This window comes from Antennarius striatus, chromosome 17, assembly GCF_040054535.1.
Source record: "Antennarius striatus isolate MH-2024 chromosome 17, ASM4005453v1, whole genome shotgun sequence".
NCBI classification, from domain to species: Eukaryota; Metazoa; Chordata; class Actinopteri; order Lophiiformes; family Antennariidae; genus Antennarius; species Antennarius striatus.
This window is the reverse complement of record NC_090792.1, coordinates 10,813,637-10,832,973: the sequence shown is the minus strand read 5'-3', so window position 1 is coordinate 10,832,973 and position 19,337 is coordinate 10,813,637. Positions and strand designations below refer to the sequence as shown.

The following is a 19,337-nucleotide window of genomic DNA, read 5'->3' as shown; positions in this document are numbered from 1 at the left end:
GTCCCTCAGCCGCTCGCTCATGACCCGCCCCCGCGAACCAGAAACGCGAGACAGTCTGACGGAGAGCGCAGGAGAACGCCAGGCTGGAGCTGTCCCGGGAAGTCTGGAGTCTGCCAGAGTCAACGCAGAACAACGCCATTTCACCACTTGCTAAAGGAGCAGCGAATTGAATCTACAGGTATGCTGTGGAGCGTTATTACGGGCGACATAACGCGAATTTCCTCATAATTCTGCTCCTCCCGTCCTCGCGCTGCTAAGCTCTTTACCCAGGCCTTTGGAACGGCCCGCAGGACTCGAACGGAAGAACACAGCAGAAGACCGGGTCGGAGACTTCAGGAGAGGCGTGGGGCTGGGTCAGCAGCGAGAGCAGGCCCGCTGGAGGAGAAACCCACGCCTCCACGCTGTCTGCGTGTACGCGAAAGGGAAACTAACAGGAGCCATTTAGCTTGTTTACCGTAAAGCTGAAAACTACATTTACTATGGACTGCATTAACTAGTTAGCTAGAGTTTTTGTTTGCTAGCTTACTTACAGCGTTAAACCCGAGCCGCTTGGTGAGCGCGTATTGTATTTTAAGTGAATGAAATGGTCTTTCTTTGATGGATTTAGCAAGTAGTTCTAGTTATGGCCACGCCACGTTTGAGCCTCAGCTGTCATGTAGTTGGATCCAGTTTGCCGTCGGCATGTGCGCATCTTCCTTCTATTGCAGAAATGACACATACGTGTGACTTAGAAGCTAACTGGCCTAAGCTAGCGTAGGCTGTTATCGCTTTATTATCTTGAATCGCAGGCCGTAGCTCTTGGCGACTTTTATATAAGAAAAGCTGCTACTAAACGTCAGTCTGTGTTCAAGGACTGTTATTAGATGTTTATTATCACGCCGGTGTGTTTATAACTCCACCGCTATGACCTGTCCTTGTTGGTTGATGTGCATCCTCAGATCTCAGACAAGTTAGTGTAACTTATTTGTGGTAAAAGCAGTGAACAGTAGCTGTGCTGGTAATGTAACCCAGCGGATATTAGAGGAGTGACCATGCATTGAAATGCTCACCAGTCACCTCACAAGTTTATCAGCTGTAAAGGTCTTATCTTGCTTTTCCTTGATTTAATTCAATCTCAGGTTTCCGTGTTTAGCTTGACCGACAGAAGTAGACCATTTCAGGAAACTAATACACGTTATAACGCATCTGTAAAAAAAAAATTCACTTAACTGTGAACAGAATATACAATGGCATTCGTCTTATTTCGTTTATTTCCAGGATGTTGCTCAGAAAGATTCTTAACATTCCAATTTAATTAGTCAGGCAGAAATATTTTCACATCGCTTGTATCTCTAGATTATTTTTAATGATTGGCTGTAACTGGAAATTAATGGCCAAAATGTCCCTCTATTAAAGAGGTGCAACAGGTACACAATCTTAAAATGGTTCCAGTATAACTACAGTGTATAAAAAGTTTCCATTTCTTGCATAGTTTGTTTTATGTCATTTGCATTGTTTCTCAAATTCCAGGTTTAATGACCTGTACATTTCAGATTTACACTTTGCTCTAGATTAATATCAGTTCATTTACAAATATATCAGTTGATTTTCAATTAAATATCAATGTAAGATATTCTGTATTAGTCTAATTCTTATATGCATGCCCACGAGAGAGGGGTTTGCTTCAGTAGTACAGATAGTCTTGGTCTTCTTGGACAGTTGATCTTTTTAATTTGGAAATAAACTTCTTTAAAGATGTTGAGTGTGAAGTGCAGCCTGACCTGGCTTTTAAGTACAGCGTGTGCTAGTTTTTGGGAAATGATGGTTATCAGGAGTTCCCTCTCTGTCCAGACCTGCCAAATCAGAACTAGCCAAGCGGATAGATTCCAGCAAGCCAACAGCCTGAGAGCATTTTACCTCTCAGGCTCATTCTGATGCAGGGACAAGGCTCAGGCTGCACTCAATGCACATTTAATTGTGAGGCCTGGGTCTAAAAGTAAGCAGACTTCAAACTTGATCAGTTACACCAGTCATAGAAGAAATGCTGCTTTGCTTTGTTAAGTTTCATTTTGTGTTTCCAGGAACATGCAATGAATGCAGTGTTGAAAGGAATTCCCCAGTTGACCAATCACTGAAAAGAAAGTTCGAATCTTATGTTATGAACTCCACCCTTTATGATTGTTTCATACAGACTACAGTCAGATGTCTTTGTGTCTTTATTTTGCTTATCCTGGTTTAACATTCCTAACCTTCTTGCAGCTGAAAGGTAGTATTTAGTTTTTGCATGCCATTTAGTAACCCGTGCATGATGCTGCCGATGTGTTGTTGTCTATTATGTGTTAGACAAAAGGTGTAGTAGTTAAGAAGGACTCAAGTAAGAATACCATACATGAGACAAGTAGAGAAGAATCAGCTCTCTGGTGAAGGCAAATATGTTCTGTACAAACAACATACTTCTATTTAGTTTGCCTTTGGTGAAGCTGCTGTCTTTCACGTGTGGATTACTGTAATGCTTTTTTTTTTTACACTAATAGCACACAAACACTTAAGGTAAATGAATAAAAATAAAATGATAAAAGACTGTAGTATCAGCCAACTAGTTGTATCTGTCAAGTTCAAAGCTATTCAGAAAATATTACATAATGAAAAGCATTAAATAGTTGGGAGAAAAGTTGCATTATAAGTTTATTTTCAGGGGAAAATATTCGGGGCTTGAAATACAAACTATGTCAAGAGGACTCAAATATGTATTCTAACACCTCGTGGAAGATGTTACAAGGGCTTTTTGCGTTGCGATTGAATCAGGGTCAACATTACAGTATAGTGCTAAGCCTGCCAGTCCTTAAGAAGCCCTTCTGTGGGAAGTTATTCTTAAATGTATTATCATGGGTAATCTGCTTAATCCAAATGACTAAAGAGGTCCGCTCCACAAAACTCTCCTATGCTATATTACTGACATAGATCGCTGGTATGAGATGGGATTGCACTGCTGTGTTATTTTACAACATACTGCTGGCTGTTAGCACTCAGGGCTTAAATAACCACTGCATTTAATATTTTAAGTGTGTCAATTTGCCCAGACCATTGTTACACTTTGATTTGGGCGACTGCTCAAAATGCTCTTTATCTTAACCGAATTGATTTCATTAGAAGTAACTCTAACCTTTTCTAAGATTGTAGAGTTAAATATCCAATATAGTATGCAGTCAGGATGATACAGACCAAGAAAAAAATGTGGTGTGAAAAAATGGAAACATAAGATATAAATAATACTAGTATGACAAATGAAGCTAATCTTAGCATTCATTTGTCATAGCTTCATTTACTCGTCATGCAGCCATTTCCTCTGTGTCACGTATTGAGCTCTTATTCTGAGAGGTGGTGTTGTTTTAGTTTCTTATATTGAGCGATAAGGTGAATTCCATCTCAAATTATTGCTACTTTGTTGGCCTTTTTTCAACCCAGTTTATCTTCATTGTATGACACATAGTTTCAGAGAAAAATATTTAACAGATGTTAAACTGATTGAGTCTCAGGACCTTTTGACTCAGTAAACTTTGCCTGCTGTGAAGGAAGAACTGCTTTTCCTTTGACTTGAAGCAGGCTGGGTCCAAAATGCAGCTGCAGCAGACCTCAGTGTGTGACACAAGCATGACGGTGTATTTTTGCCCCTTGCAAATTCAACCTTGTATCAATTTAGAATTTCACCATCTTGTTCTTGTCGTGGCTGAATTAGAGAGGAGACAAAATGAGACTAAGGACCACTTTCTGTTAAACTGAATTGTGCCTGTTCTTAATTCATTTTATCCCCTAAGAAACAAATTCAAGTGAATTTGGCAACTTTCTCTTCTAATAACTTACTAAGTCACCCGTCAAGTATCAGTAGCCATGACTCATTTTATGGGAAATTCCATATATGGCTGGGTAAATTATAAGCTGTGCTGCTGGGGAGTGTTTTCGATTTTGATCATGTCAGATGACAGGGTGTCTTAGGAGTCATTCCATCAGGAGCCATTCCCCACCATTGATGTATAATTGTAATTCCAAAAACAGGTGGCACATGAGCTAAGATGTAAATAAAGCAGAATGTGATAATATGCTAATCCTTTTTGACAAGTACTCAAATTGATACAAGACTAAGGCCGCATTTTAAATGTCTTTGCATTGCTTTTAATAAATACAGTGCGCCCTTATTCCTCATGGTTCATGCGTTCCAGGAACCACATGCAAATAACGAATTGTGGGACATAGCGACAAACTATTATTTACGGTAATTGAAAGGTTTATGAACCCTCCCCTTACTGATATTAAACCACCTTCTATCTGTATTACCTTTTCCCAAACTCTTATCGACTGTTTAAAACACTTTTGTGTCTCACGGAAGTCCGAGACTCACGGAACTTAGCGCACTTCCGGATGCCATCAGCTAATAGAATGAGCGTACTGTGTCACATGACTACCTACCAAGAATCTGCGATGAGGTGAAATCGGGGGTGCATTGTATATATAATTAATATCAATGTAACGTTTTTCTGCAGGGCAGCACGGTGAGGCAGTGGGTAGCGCTGTTTCCTCAAAGCAAGAAATTCCCTTGATTCCTTCCTCTGTGGAGGGGTTCTCTCTGAATTCTTCAGCGTCCTCCCACCTCCAAAAACACATGCAGCTAGATGAGGCAACTGTGATCGACTCATTTACAGAAAAATGAATAGATGAATGTTTTTACGCCATTGACATAATTGATTATTGGAAATATATTCTTGTTCTAAATTTGATGGCAGCAATCTGTTAATGTCTCAACGTTTTTAGAATTCAGTCATACCAACATGTGGAAATCTATTACCAGAGTATCAAACAGATGAAGTATTACCAAGTCAAAGATGTGGACTAAAGCAGGTCTCCTTTTTAACTAGTCCCCAAAACTAAACATTTTGTTTTTTTGTGTTTGTCTTTCTCTTCAGAATGGCAGTGGATATCTATGACTCTCAGTACCTCCTCATCCTGGCCCCCTCCCTGGTCATTGCCCTCATGTTCCTCTTCTTCTGGCTCTTCATGAAGGAAACGTCATACGATGAGGTGTTAGCGAAGCAGAAACGTGACCTGAAGCTTCCGCCATCCAGGCCAGAAACTCGTAAGAAGAATGAAAAGAAGAAGAGCAAGAAGAAGGACAGCGGGAGCGGGGCAGGTGGTGGAGGGGGGGGGGAGTCTGAAGAGGATCTCCGGGAATTTGATGTGGCCAATGTTGTCAACAGCTCACCTCCAGAGCCAGAGGAGGAAATCGCACCGGTGACCGTTTCAAGTCCGGCTCAAATAATACCAACGTCCTGTGTGCCTGTTTCAGGCTCACCTGAACCTCCCACTGGTCTGAGGGAAAGGAAGAAGAAGGAGAGAAAGGCTGCCAAAGCTGTGGCTGCTGCTGCCGCTGCCGCTTCAGCAGCTTCAGCTGCAGTTACAGCTCCTTCTTTTGAGGAACCAGAAGTGAATGGCTCAAAGCTGGAAAGCAAGACAGAACCACTTCAGCTTGAGGTTCCAGTCCTCGTCCAAGCTGCTCAGGCTCCAGTCCTGGCCCAAACACCTCCACAAATCTCTGGGAAGAAGAAGGAGAGGAAGAAACATAAAGCAGAGGCTGTTGAGAATTCAGTCAGAGGTTAGTTTGAATAGAGAACATGGGAATACCTAAATCTTCCAAGAAATACCTCTGAATTGAAATTTGAGTTAGTCAAATATGGGAAAGAAACATGATATGAACATGGTTGCTCCATCCTCAGTTTAAGCGGTTTAGCTGAGCAGCTCTAATGATGATTGAATATCCTCTATCATCGGCCACAAAGCAGACCTAATGATATTATTTCCTGACTTGTTCGTTTGCAGTGGATGACCAGCAGCCAGAGATTAAGGCTGAGCAGGCTCCGACTCCAGTCAAGAAAGAGACTCCCATTGTGGCAGAAACAAGAGTTCTGGATGGAGCAACCCCCCCTGTTACCAGTGGCAAGAAGAAACATTCTGCCAAGAAACAGAAGACTGAGCCGGGTAACAATGATACAAGTCTTGGTTTAAGTGCATGAAAATAATAAGATATAGTTCCAAAGCCAGGACTTGTCACTTTATATATTTGGTTTTTTTTATGTTGAATTCAGTAGACGAAGTTCATGCTGTGGCAGCGTCTGCCAACCATCAGCCAGCCCCTAATAATGATGTACCATCCAAAGGGAGTGGCAAGAGACACAAGAATGAGACTGACAAGGGTAAGAGGGAGAAGCATGTCTGTTTCAGCCTTTGGTTTTTGTTTTGTTTCTGTCTGTGTGTCTGATATCTTCTGTTCATGTAGCAATACGTTAATTCCCCCCCGCTACCGTATGTTTATTTAATCAGAGAACACAGAGGTGAAGCTGAAAGATCTGCTGTTGGGTCTGACCAGCCTGACCCTGTCGGAGGCCGAGGCCATCAGCGTGATGGCTCTTCTCCGTGAGAGGAACCCGAGTGCCTTGGACGCCTGGCAGAAAGTGAGATTAAAGCATGATAAATTTGAAGATGGCATTTCTGAAAAATTACATTTCACACTGTGCCTTTTACTGCTGGACTTTTGTAACGTATGTATTTCATTGTCAGTCTGCAGCAAGGCCCGATCCAGCTGCACAGGAACGAGAGAGACTTTTCACAACTCTACAGGAGGAGGCTTCTATTGCCAAGGACAAAGTGAAACAGCTCAGCCAGGTCTAATTTAGGTTTTACATGTTACGATAAATTACTTCTTTATTTCTTAGGATAAAATCCGTTTTGACTTGGTGGACTGCCCCTTATGCCCTCTTTCGTCTCTTCTTCAGGAGCTTCAGGTTGAGAAGCAGAAAACCGGCAGAGTGGAGGCTGTGATGAGAGAGCAGCGTGCAGCGATGGAGAAAGAGCTGGGGGGCATGCAAGCCAAAGCACAGGGAAGCTACCAGGAGCTACAAACCATGCAAATTAAGGTGAGGACTTTGAGATCTTGGAAGAATTATGTCATACTTTTTTGGGGGGGTGAAATAAGTCCAACATTTGAAAAATGTGAAGGAACCCTAGTCTTTTTATGGTCCTGAAGGCTGCACTGACACTGAATCCTATTGTTGCGTAGTTCCAGCAGGTGAGGGAGCAGCTGGAAAGCCAGATCACTCGACTCCAGCAGGAAAACGGCATCCTGAGGGACGCAGTCAGCTCTGCCACCAACCAGATGGAGAGCAAGTCAGTATTCCACTGCGGTAGATAAGACCCTAGTGTTCCTGCTCTCTAGAACTTCATACGCGTCTTATCTGTTCAGTGGAGTGAAACATCAGCAACATCCTTCATGAATGCCTTATTTCTTTCACATCACTCATTTGTGCTCGTATTTACAATGCTTGGTAGAAATTCAGCAGAGCTGAACAAACTGCGTTCAGAGTATGCCGGTCTGATGAAAGAGCTGGCAGACGGCAATGCCAAGCTGCAGCAGGAAGAGCACCAGAGGAAGTCACTGGAGGTCAGCTACAAGCAAAATGTGTCCCAGCTGGAGGTACGCTGATCCAGATGTACAGTTTGTTTAGCCCGTGTTTCGGTTTCTCCGATCTAAGAAAACAATTATTTGAGCTGTACAAAGACCAGGGGAAACGCTATATGGCTTCAGCTCATCGTCATTTCCTGTTATGGCTGCATAATCTGAGAAATGGTCGGAGATTGAATCAGACGGGGTGAGGGATGATGAATTGAAACTACTTGGAGAGGTTTTTGTTGATTTTTGGAGGCTTTAATGTTTTGGTGTTGTGCTGCGCATAAACAACACTTTTAAACACTGAGACGGGAGGACCACAGCCTTACAGAATCTGGGTTACCTCAGTGCAAATCAACCTTGCAGTGAAAACAACGACAGGGAAAGAAAATGGATGGACAGACCGACGGACGGACAGATTGATCACTACATCTGATTGTCGTTTTTTCTCTCTTTTCGCTCAACTGCAGGAGGCTAAACGACGTTGGGAAGACCTGCAGAACTTTCTCCACAATGTTAATGCAGAGAGAGAGAAACTTCAGGCTTCAAAACAAGGTGATAAAATAGTCCTCCTTCCTTCATTCCCACTGCAGCATTAAAATAAACGGTCGGTTCACATTTAGCAGCTGAACGTCTGTTTAAATGTTGACACAGAGCTCCACGGCCAGCTGTTGGCAGCGGAGACAGAAATGAACAACAAGAACAAAGAGATCCAGAATCTCCACAGCAGCCTGACTGAAGCCATGGTCTCCAAGGAGCGGCTGGAGCAGAGAGTTGTTGAGCTAATGGAATTGTCACAAAGCAGCACACCTGATGACTCCTTGCAGGCCCGGGCTCAGGTGAAGTAACATAAAACATAAGAAAAGTGGAAACAGCATCAAAATTTGGTTTTGCATTTGAGTTGATTTACCTTCTTGCGTGCACTAATACAGGAACTTATGAATGAAAACAAAAGTCTGCAGATCCAGAATGAGAGCTTGCAAGCCCAGATCTCTTCACAGGTGTGTTTGTCGGATCTATATACTTGTGTTTAAACAGAATAAAATGTGTGCAGCTTTATAACATAATTTTTTTTCTCCGATTAGGTCTCCCATGCTTCCCACATTGAGGAGATCCAGAAGCTGTGAGATTTCTTTCTATTCTAGACATGATTTGAATTACAGTAAATGTGATAATGTTTTCACATATTCATCCAACTCTCTCACACATTCAGACTGGCTGATAAGGAATTGCAGAGAAAAAGTCTGGAAGATTCTCTAAATGCTGAGAGGAGCACTGGGGCCAGTAGAGAAACTAAAATGCAGGTGTGGTCTGAATTGCTTTATCTGCAGATTCTTAAACTCACAAATCACAGTGGTTCATTAGTCTGCATGAATTTGACAAACATGATTCAGGCCTCATTGTGTTTGGACAGCGTATGCTTTGAAGACACCAGCCTACCAGAAAGGGGCATATCGGTTCATGTATCTTATGCAGAATGCTACGTAAAACAGACTCTGTATTTTATTGACATAATAAGTGTTATTCGTTTCTGTTTCTTGTCTTGCTGAAGGCCTTACACAATGAGAACATGTTATGTAAGGCAGACATTCAGAATCTGCAGGCACAGATTTCTGAGCAGGTCAGTTATGTACTTTCATTGCCCACATTTAAAAACACCCTATATGTTTGTGTGTTCTCTTGTTTCTGACACCCCACTAATCCTTGTGACTCTCCCCACACAGGTCGCCTCCCAACTGGCTTTGGATCAATACCAGAAGAGGTGACAAATGGAACCCAGTAGCCAATTAGGTGTTATTTTATCAAGAAAAGTCAAAAGACGTAATAACTTAATGTTTGACCTGTCATACATCACTTTCTTCCCAGTGTTCGAGAAAAGGAAGAGAACATGAGAACCGTTGAGGGCCTTTTGGAGAAGGGGCTGATTGAGGTGGCCAACAAGGAGGAAGAGATCATGGTGTGTGTTTTATTTTCTTTAGAAAGGCATTGTCACAGCTCACAGAGACACAAGGAGCATTTAAAAACCGTGTCTCTCACTCGCATACCAACAGCTACATAATTTACTTCCTGCCACGTAACAAAAGGGTTCTAATGTGTTTCTGATGCAGAGTTTAAGAGCAGAGAATGTGGCGCTAAAACAAGGGATTGAGGCCATTAAGATAGAGACGGCAAAGCAGGTGAGTTGTCTAACATCTTTATTAAAATTTAGTCGCAGTCACCAAGTTCTGTAATCAGTATTTTTAAAATATATCTTCCACTTTTTGCAGGCATCGTGTGAGTCAACAATGGAAGAGCTCCAGAGAGAGTAAGATAAAGTCTCTTTGTTCTTTTAGTCATTAACAGTTGTGATGCTGTATTCTGAATATATTCTGATATTCATCTGAAATGACGTTGATTATCTGACAACAGCATAATAAACTAGCCAGAAGCGCGTCCATAAAATGCAGAGCACAAAACCTTCTAAATCAGAAGGCACTTTATATAATTTATTTTGCATTAGTCCTGCCCTATCTGAACTACTGCGCTGGGGTGGTGGGAAACACAAAGGAAAGCGGGTAATATGATCTTTATATTTTTTTCGAGATGCCTTCAGAACACTGGCAAGGTCAATTCCTTGTTTTGACCATCTGTATTGTTGGAAAAACCTTGCTGTTCCTAGGAAGAATGTAAACATGGGTATGCTCTAGCTTGTATCTGGGATGAAGCTTAATATCTGGAGTTGCAGAAAATTGGACATAAGATGTTATGACTACAATGGTAAGGGACTTTGAGGAATTGTGACAGTGACTGTGAGATTCTGTGAGACTGAAGAGCTCAGCTGATCATCGCAACTAATTCATGCGGCCCCTACGTTAGAGGAAGAGACTGCAAATGGTTATCAAACATCACTGGACACTACATTATGGCAAAGGACTGCAACAGATCACTAAACATTACATCCACTCAAGATGAACTGATGGATGCGTGTGCAGACACAGGTCCATTCAGTCTGTTGGGACTGAATGGGTGGTCGAAACAACAATGTGACACAACTGTCAAAATTCAATGTATGATTTGGTTGAAAACACACGGTGATGAGAGCAGTTTTTAAATTGAATACTGGGGACGAGGACTACACAAGCCAGCCCCGTCAGCCCTTTTTTCGGATGTAATTGAAGATGCAATGAGATGAAGGTGATGAAATCTATAAAAATAAGCAAATAAAAAACAAAATGACTTAAGTCATAATTACACCGTATAAAACCAAAGGTTACTATTTACTCACCTCTTAGCACATCAGCAGTAATTCCTCCTGACAGAACTGCCTCAAACAAACACACATCTTAACATCCACTGTCACTTTCCTTCTGGAATATGTCACCATCACGCAGGCTTCTCTGAAAGTTATTCAGAGACCTTGACCTCTTGTCAAATTTAAAGCCATAATTTCTGTTGGAAATTAAGGTGACAAGTCCACCAATGGACATTCTGGCTGTGTGGGAATCCATTGATCTCCATGTTCGTCTTCAGCAATTGTGTTAGCGTTTGCATATTGCCTATCTGAAGTGAGGAAGCGCAATGTACCTGTGTATGTCATTACCTTCTCCTTCACAGTCAGGAACCTTTGCACTTTTTGAAAGTCTTAGATGGTGAACTTTTCATTTGGTTTATAGGATGCAAGAGAAAGATGTGAGGCTAAAGTCGGTGGAAGAGAGCCTACAGATAGCACGGGACAGCTGCTCAGCCAGGGAGAAGATGACTGAGGTGTGAGCTTTTCTCTGTTAACTAAAATACTGGAATTGCACACCAAATAAGATTCCTTGTCTTTTTTGTTGTATAGTTCTAGTTTTTGCCGTCATCTGAAGCAGTTTTTGTCTCGCAGGCTCTTGAGAAACATTTGGCTGCCCTGCAGGCAGAGATGGAGCAGCTGAGACAGAAGGAGACGCCAGAGGAGCTAACCAGATCTGAGACCCAGCTCCAAGAACTCCAGGCTCAGTAAATAAGACACACACATTTCACTGTGTAGTCTTCCAGAGGAGCTTTTACAAATTAGACAAATGATGAGTACATTTCACCTGCAGGTTGGCTGTGAAGGAGCAGGAGGTCCAGATGCTGCAGGCAGAGCTCGATACAAGGACTAAGCAGCTGAGTGAGAAGATAGAGCAGATTCATCAACAGGTGGAGACTGTCTCATGTGTGAATGTAACGTGTTTTAAATGTGGATTTACTCAAATTGACAACACGAAAGTAAAAATGAGCGCTGTAAACCTTGAGGGCTTTTGTGGCCACAGACTTTAACATATTGAACAAGGTCTGGTTTGTGAAAGCACTTTTTTTCTGGCAATGTGGTAACTGAGTTGTGTCCAAAAAGGGATAATTGATGAGTTATCGCTATTAAGCAAAAATTTGTTTTTCCTGAAGGGTTTGTTACTCATGACTCATTTAAGGACTTTCATTAAGTTATTTTGTGTTTTTTAAAGTGTTTGTTTGATGAACGTGTGAAGAGCTGAAACCTGCCCTTGGTTGAACTCTTTGTCCTTTTAAAAGAGTTCAAATTCTGTTCTTGTTCTGACATTTTCCACTTTTTCAATAGCAGTCCCAGACAGCAGTGCAAAGCCCAGAGCTCCTGTCAGCGTGAGTCAAAGCTGCGTGTCATACAGTGATGTGATTCAAGTGACTGTTGAGTACATAATGGTCATAGTGCCTTGATTTGTTCTTGTCTATCAGGTTGTCAGAGAAGGAGAAACATGTCAGGGATCTGCAGGGTGAGCTGGATGAGCTGAAGGACTCCCTGGAGCATCATAGGAAGAAGAACAATGTAGGTTTCCCAGAGCGATGAGACGAACTATGTAACGCCAATAACCGCTTTGGTCTGAATTCCTCTGAGACGTCTCCTCCCCCTATTGTATTCAGAAACACTGTCTTCACACTGCAGTTATGCAATGCATACATCCGTACCACTGTTGTCCTGCCTGTTTGCTTCCTGTACAAGATTGTGTTCTCAGCCGGATCATAAACAGAGTATGCAGAGTGTTGCATAACAGAGCTTTTAGTGTTGGCCATGACTGTTTCTACTAGCTTGTCAGTGCTTGTGGGTGATTCAGACCACCTAAAACTTTCCTCCTCCTTGATATATTTATGTGGGATTTGTTTTATTCATTTTTGAATGTACCATAAAAATCTCAAGCGATTATTGCCCTAATATGAAAAAGACCATTGGCTCTATATATAACTGTCTTACTGTGCATGTTGCTTTTAGCCACATGAGACGTGACACTCAGACTCTCAAGGCTATTTACTCAGATGTATTTTTAGTGGTTGGAGCATGGATGAAAAGCAGAGTGTGGTCTAAATCATTAGAAATACGTTGCGTTTATTCTGTCACTCTTAGTCTTCATTTGAGGGTCATGGAATGCATTTTCCCTGAAGCTAAACTGAAAGTAGTATCTCTCTGGAACTGACCAAAACAGGAGCTTCGGGAGAAAAACTGGAGTGCAATGGAAGCTCTGTCAGCGACCGAGTCCATGCTTCAAGGAAAACTCAGCAAAGCCGTCAAGGTTCGACACCCCATCTCAGTCTACCTCACTCTAGTTCCAATCTGACTTGACCCAATGAGGTTTCTTTTCCACCATCAACCATGACTAAGCTGCATACTCATTTACCTCCGTCTCGTCGCTCCCCTCTTTTGTTTGGCATCAAGTGTCCTGTTGAATTCTTTCTACTTCTCTCGGCAATCTCAGGCTTTAACTTCACTATTTTAGGTTGAGGCAATGGCTACAATTTCTGCTTTAAGCTAATTTAAAACATGTCCCCATGTCCGAAGCCCATTTTGATGCTTGGAAATGAGTCTGCAGTGAACTAAAAATGATTTCAGTAGCTGCCATTAGACTGAGATTCATGGTAATCATTTTCCTGTCTTTGTCATGTGACTCGTGTCCAGCATGTTTTCCTCCCATTCTGCTTTGTGATCTTAGTATTGTTTTAGTCACCAGCTCATCATGAAAATGTCCTCAAATAAACTTAATTTCCTGGCAGTCTTTCTTTTTAAATCAAGCGTGATCAAATCTTGAAATGTAATGTTCAGCAGTGCTGTTGTGTCTGTTGGTCTGTAGTTGCATTAAAATTTGTTGTTTCTGTATCAGGATGAACAAATGTTTCTAAACACAGAGCAAAGTGTGCGATGCTTTTCTTGTCGCTGCATGTATCTGTGTGTAGAGTGGGCCTTCACATAACGTGCCTATTCAGTTACGTGTGCATGTTTTTACCCTCCTCCCCCTTACGGCTGTACAGTTTGTGCTGAACTGTCAGCTCAGCAGCTGCTCTCCTACCATCTGAGTACAGTAGACATCACCTTCTCTTCTCTGAGCCGGGGACTTCCTTGGCAGTGGTTGTGTACCGTCAGCGCTTGCCGGTTGTATTCATCAGCTGCCTCGTTAGACACAGTGTGTTAATGTGAATGGTACTTACTGCCAGCTGGCTAATACTTGGCAGACATTCTCCCTTCAGGCCTCATAATGACGGTGCTTGATACTAGCCCATTGTGGGAGTGCTGTCAGCTGTCTTTTTAAATACACAGAGGAGTTTTAAGGTACTTTTTACAATTTTATGAAAGCCAATTGATGTGTTTGTGGATGCGCAAGGATTGAGGCATGTGATGCAATCTGAATGAAAGGTTGCTGACAATGAGTGTAGGTGTCGCAGAGTGACAGATGTTTTCTTAGGGATAATTGGAGGAAGGAGCAAGATGGCATTTGTCACGATCCTCCAAAATCAATGACAAATCAAATGAGTGTGTTTTCTTCTGATTGGATCATCACAATGAAAGCCTCAGATTCATGATGACCGATTCCATAATAGGATAATGGAGAGGAAGGAGGAAAGGTGGTGTTCCGATGACCACCTGACCTTGTGTTTCAAGTAACTGGGAGAATTGAACAGTGTGCTTAATTTCCTGTCCTCTTTTTGTCCTCTTTACCCCCTTCCATCACATTCTAGGATAATGAGTCAGCCCTGGCAGCGTCTCAGGCTGAGTGTCGAGAAGTTTTGCACAGACTTCTGCCCAATGTGCCTCTGCCTGGCGAACAGGTGTGGATAAAATTGGATTTTTACCTCCACTGAAAATGTCACAATTGTGTTGCATCCTAAAGTTTTCATATCCTCTTTGCTAGAACCACCATGAATGGCTCCAAAGATTTGAGATGGCGGTAGCTGAAAGCTCGGCTTCACAATCAGCCCCTGCATCAGGGGACTTGGAGGTAAATTGTGTGTCTGTGCCTGTGTGTGAAATCTTCGTCCTTGAAGGTGCTTTCTACAAATGTGTCTGTCTTTGTAGGCACTGACTGAGAAGCTGAGAGAATCTGAGGAAGCTCAAAGGGTTCTACAGAAAGACTGTGAGACGTACAAAAAGGTTTTGACAGAAACGGTGAGAGCAGGTTTTTAGTTGTAACTTTGTGGTTCAACTGTGGCATCCGTTGCCAGACTGAGCATTTCAATTTATTCCTGTTGCCTCCACAGGAGGGCATCCTGCAGCGCCTCCAGAACAGTGTGGAACAGGAGGAGACTCGCTGGAAGGTGAAACTGGACCAATCACAGGGAGAACTCAAAGAGGTTCGTACTGGGGATTAACAGGAAACTTCCCCAAATTAGCGACATCATTTCACTCATGCCATTGCATCCTTCTGTCGTTTCTTACGTAGATGAGTCTAAAAGTTACTGCTCTAGAACAAGAGATCGAGACACTAACTGAGGGAGCAGAGTTGGAAAACGTCAGTCCAAATGAAAAGCACATCTCAACCTATCGCTGACATTCTTAAAACATTTACACATTCAGCCATTTTAAGTTTGATATTTAATGGTTTGCATCAAACGAAACCCTCTCAACCTCTCTTCTGCTCTGCAGTTGAGACAAGAAAAGCAGCACTTGGAGTCCGAGTTGGAGAGAGCGGAGCGTGAGAGCGCCACCTATGTGATGGAGGTCAGAGAGGTAAGGCAGGAACACAATCCTCAGTCACATCAATGGTGTTCCTTCTCTGGTGGTGACAAAAATGAGCTCTTTTGTTTGTCATGGTGGTATTTATAACTCTCATGCTTTCTGCCTTAGTGTATTGAGTGATTTGGGCACAGGAAATCAGTCATTAAATACTGAATTTAAAGCACACATACCTCACATAATCTGCTTCAACAGTAACTCCCACAGATTACCATTAAAGATAATATCTCAAACTTAATTTCAGCTCAAAGATCTGTTGACTGAATTGCAGACCAGACTTGATGGTTCTTATACAGAAGCTATCAGACAGAATGAAGAGCTGAATTTGGTAAGCGCTGCTCACCCTCCTGCTAGAGCACCTCTTTAAAACCTTGGCTTATTGCTCTCGGCAGTGTCTCTATGGTGACGGCTAGAAGATGGGGCTTTCTCAAATCTTCCCCTGTGGATCATCATCCATTACCTGCACAGATAACTCTTAACAGGAGTGGTTTGTTTGGTGTTTGTTTCTGGTCCTTAAAATTAGTTTGAAAATGATGACCCATCTCATCTCTGTGACACTTACAAGACTAACTTTTCCTTCTCTGCTCTGTGATTTAACCACATCAGATATCTAACAAATCAGTCTTCTTCTTTTCCTTTTGGCTTTTCCCTTTAGGGGTCGCCACAGTGAATCAGTTGCCTCCATCTAACCCTGTCCTTTGCATCCTCTTCTCTCACACCAACCACTTTCATATGCTTTCACTACATCCATAAACCTCCTCTTTGGTCTTCCTCTAGGCCTCCTGCCTGGCAGTTCAAACCTCAGCATCCTTCTACCAATATATTCACTATCTCTCCTCTGGACATGTCCAAACCATCTCAGTCTGGCCTCTCTAACTTTATCTCCAAAACTAACAAATCAGTAATTGGTCGATTTGCCTTGAGCATTACAGAGTGAAAATGTGCTCCATTCTGTCTGTCTCCATGCTTCCCACATTTTTTTTTTCATCCCTCTTACAAACTGTGTTCATCTTTTATTTAATTTTGTTTTCTCTGGACAAATTTCTGTGGTCTCTGAAGTGTTTGCAGTGATTACTTTGAGTCATTGAGGTGGATTTAGAGCAGCTATTGCACCGTCAATAATATAGTTTGGTGCAACCTATTGCTGCATTGTCCTCCTGATATGCATTGGCCAATTGGGTACACATTCCAGGAAGGTCGCTTTGTAAGGTGAATGATGCAATTACTGTATGCTGTTTATTGTTCTACTTTGGAGATAAAGGAACAATGACTGCAACAGAGGTAACACTCCAGAGATGTAAAATCCTGTTTTAAAGGTATCATATCGGTTATTGTTTTCCGGATTGTGAATCATCTTCTCAGTCCTACCCTGAGCAACAGGCTCACACAAACAGCCCCTCTGTTTTATAGTTGCCATTTCAGATGTGAACATGGCCTTAGGACAGTCAAAAAGCTGAGTAATTTAATGTAGATAATACTTGTTGGAGTCTTTCTGTCCATGCAGTTACCTTGTAAATGAGGCTTACATATCTGAGAAGCTCTGTTGCTAAAGACCATGTACTCAAAGTTTATTTTTAAATTTTCAGCTGAAAACCCAGCTCACAGAGACTCTGGCCAAGCTTGAGGCAGAAGAGAACGACAGACAAAAAGTGGCTGATGACTTGTATAAGGTAATATTATATTTTATTACCTGCTTATATTGGTCCAGCTCTAAGCCAGTCTCATAACAAGTGGAGCTTTTTGGTCCTTTTTCCAGGCCCAGCAATCTCTTGATCTGATCCAGGAGGAGCTTTCAAAGGTGACAGACAACTCTGATGACCTTATAGAGAACAGCAGTCTGACATCACAGACAGTAAGTGTCTGGGGCAGTTTGCCTGTCGCAACAGTTAGAGGTGTAGTCTTTGCATTTATGCTAAAGAGTTGGTAACATTGCAGTGATTGAGCTGTTCCGTCTCTGACAGGAAGACATCGACAGAAAGGAGAAAATGACAGCAGGACTTAACCAAACAGTCACAGAACTACAGCAGCTGCTACAGGCTGTCGGTCAGCAACTCACTAAGGGACAGGAAGCGGTAAGGACCGTTATCCAGCTGTTCTTAAACTCGTTCATCATAAAGCAGATTGATGAATAAATCTGAACATACTGCACTTGTGATTTTCCCCAGAAGACTGACACAGATCTGCTTGAAGTATAGTGAGCTGGATAGACTCCACGCAGTCACTCTGACTGCACCACAGAGACCATCTTTGACCTTCGGTCTCATCGTTACCACCATCACACCATATTGTCACACCCAGCTACTCTTTTCCACGACTTTAGTCGCTTCACCTGTACTGTCGCCAGCCTCTGAGTGACTCTGTCCAAGTTTCTGGAGTACCACCCCAGTCTCAAGACGGGCCACAAGAGAGCTGTGAATTCCAAACACTTCACACACTGTACCTAAACACACTGCTCCACGCCCACCACATTCCTCTTCTTTAGCAGCATCGTCGGATAATTTGTATTCTTAACTCATAAATGACGTTCAGCATAATTTCAATCGTGTGGCAACCATTCCTCTGTTTTTAAATGATCTGTGTTTTTCAGTGAATCCTTTTCAATGCTGCAGTAGTTTGTTGTTTGTTTGTCAAGAGAAGGCAGTTATACAAATTTCCAACTTGATGACACAAGCTTTTGGTTTTAAATCCTTTTCTCCTTAACTTATAAGACATGCATTGATAAAATGTTAGGACCTGCTGAAATAATGCTGAGCTGCTTGCCTTCAGACCAGAAAACGACATCATCAGGCAGTTATGAATTCATTGCTCCATGCATACCTTGGTTCTGTATTGGGTGGTATAAGAGAGATCAGAAGTGGACTCAGCATAGCCAAAAGGTCACTACTTGACCTTTAGTACGGAAATGCTTCGACAAATTGTAGTGAAGTCTGCTCTAGTTCCAGAGTGAGGGGAGTCTGGGGTCCTGGCTGAGGAAAGACACTGCCTGGTCAACAGTGTTGGAGGTTTTTGATCTACTGCTACTCTTGGAATAAGCTTCCCATATCATTTGTAATCAACACTCACTATATTGTTGCTAAATTCATTAACACTGAAGATTTTGTTCTTTTTGTAACAGGTGATGTTAATAAAAGGGATGCTTGATAAATCTGTGCAGTGTTCTGTAATGCTATTTCTTCCAATGCACTTTCCACCCCTACCACTGTGTGGCAGCACACAACGTGAAATTTCTAAACGATTTTGCACAGGGACAAGTGTTATACAGTTTTGCAGAATTTAAGGCTACAGCCTTAATTATGAAACGCTACAAATGCAACTATTGTGCTGCTATGAAAATATAATTAGAAATGCATACTCTGCTTTTGCATGAGGTTCCCCATTCAAACTGTAGTTGCATAGAATGTTCTTGCTTTCATGTTTTACACGTCAAAGGCCTTCAAAACAACTGCACTGTTGTGCTGGCAGGGGGGGTCAGGTCAGGGGCACAGCAACGTGGGATCAGCACATTCCGCAAATTCTACCACACTGTCATGCTGTAGTCAGCTGACTGGAGGTCTGACTTTTACCTTCATGGAAACCTCGTGAAAACCAGAACAAAACAAAGAACCCCAACCGCTTCTATCTTTAACATGCTTTCCATTTACCAGATTATAAAGAGTGCCTTTTTCAGCTTGCTGTGGGGGGCTACTGTTGAACCGAATAAAGAATGCAGTCCTCTGTTGATGATTCGTAAAATACAGTCATGCGCTCAAGGTTCCGTTTCTCTGAATATGTACAATGAGTAAGTTGTTTTGCATGCATTTCATCCTATGATTTTGTTCTCTCCAAAACTTGACTTCTGTTGCCTTTATCACAGTTTACTGGAAAATCCTGATGCGTGATCACACATTTAATATGAAT

The 19,337-nt window shown here is 42.2% G+C and overlaps 1 protein-coding gene across 7 annotated transcripts; it reads left to right on the top strand.

Annotated features, from left to right (window-relative positions):
• Window positions 1-19: 19 nt before the first annotated feature.
• ktn1 (kinectin 1) lies at window positions 20-18,589 on the top strand. 7 transcript variants are annotated; one of them, XM_068338232.1, is made up of 36 exons: window positions 20-178; window positions 4,938-5,623; window positions 5,848-6,006; window positions 6,114-6,221; window positions 6,349-6,479; window positions 6,586-6,690; window positions 6,801-6,941; window positions 7,085-7,191; window positions 7,354-7,498; window positions 7,942-8,026; window positions 8,126-8,310; window positions 8,404-8,472; window positions 8,557-8,594; window positions 8,685-8,775; window positions 9,024-9,092; window positions 9,196-9,233; window positions 9,338-9,428; window positions 9,580-9,648; window positions 9,739-9,776; window positions 11,125-11,215; window positions 11,334-11,446; window positions 11,533-11,629; window positions 12,048-12,085; window positions 12,179-12,269; window positions 12,922-13,008; window positions 14,447-14,536; window positions 14,620-14,706; window positions 14,784-14,873; window positions 14,966-15,058; window positions 15,148-15,216; window positions 15,351-15,434; window positions 15,685-15,768; window positions 17,027-17,110; window positions 17,197-17,292; window positions 17,402-17,512; window positions 17,606-18,589. In XM_068338232.1, exons 2-36 carry the CDS (start codon window positions 4,939-4,941, stop codon window positions 17,633-17,635), a joined length of 3,789 nt encoding a protein of 1,262 aa, XP_068194333.1. In that variant the 5' UTR covers window positions 20-178; window position 4,938; the 3' UTR covers window positions 17,636-18,589. The 7 variants fall into 7 exon arrangements, with proteins under 7 accessions (XP_068194333.1, XP_068194335.1, XP_068194332.1 ...); XM_068338234.1 differs by having other exon boundaries at window positions 12,045-12,085; window positions 17,609-18,589; XM_068338231.1 differs by having other exon boundaries at window positions 12,045-12,085.
• Window positions 18,590-19,337: the final 748 nt, after the last annotated feature.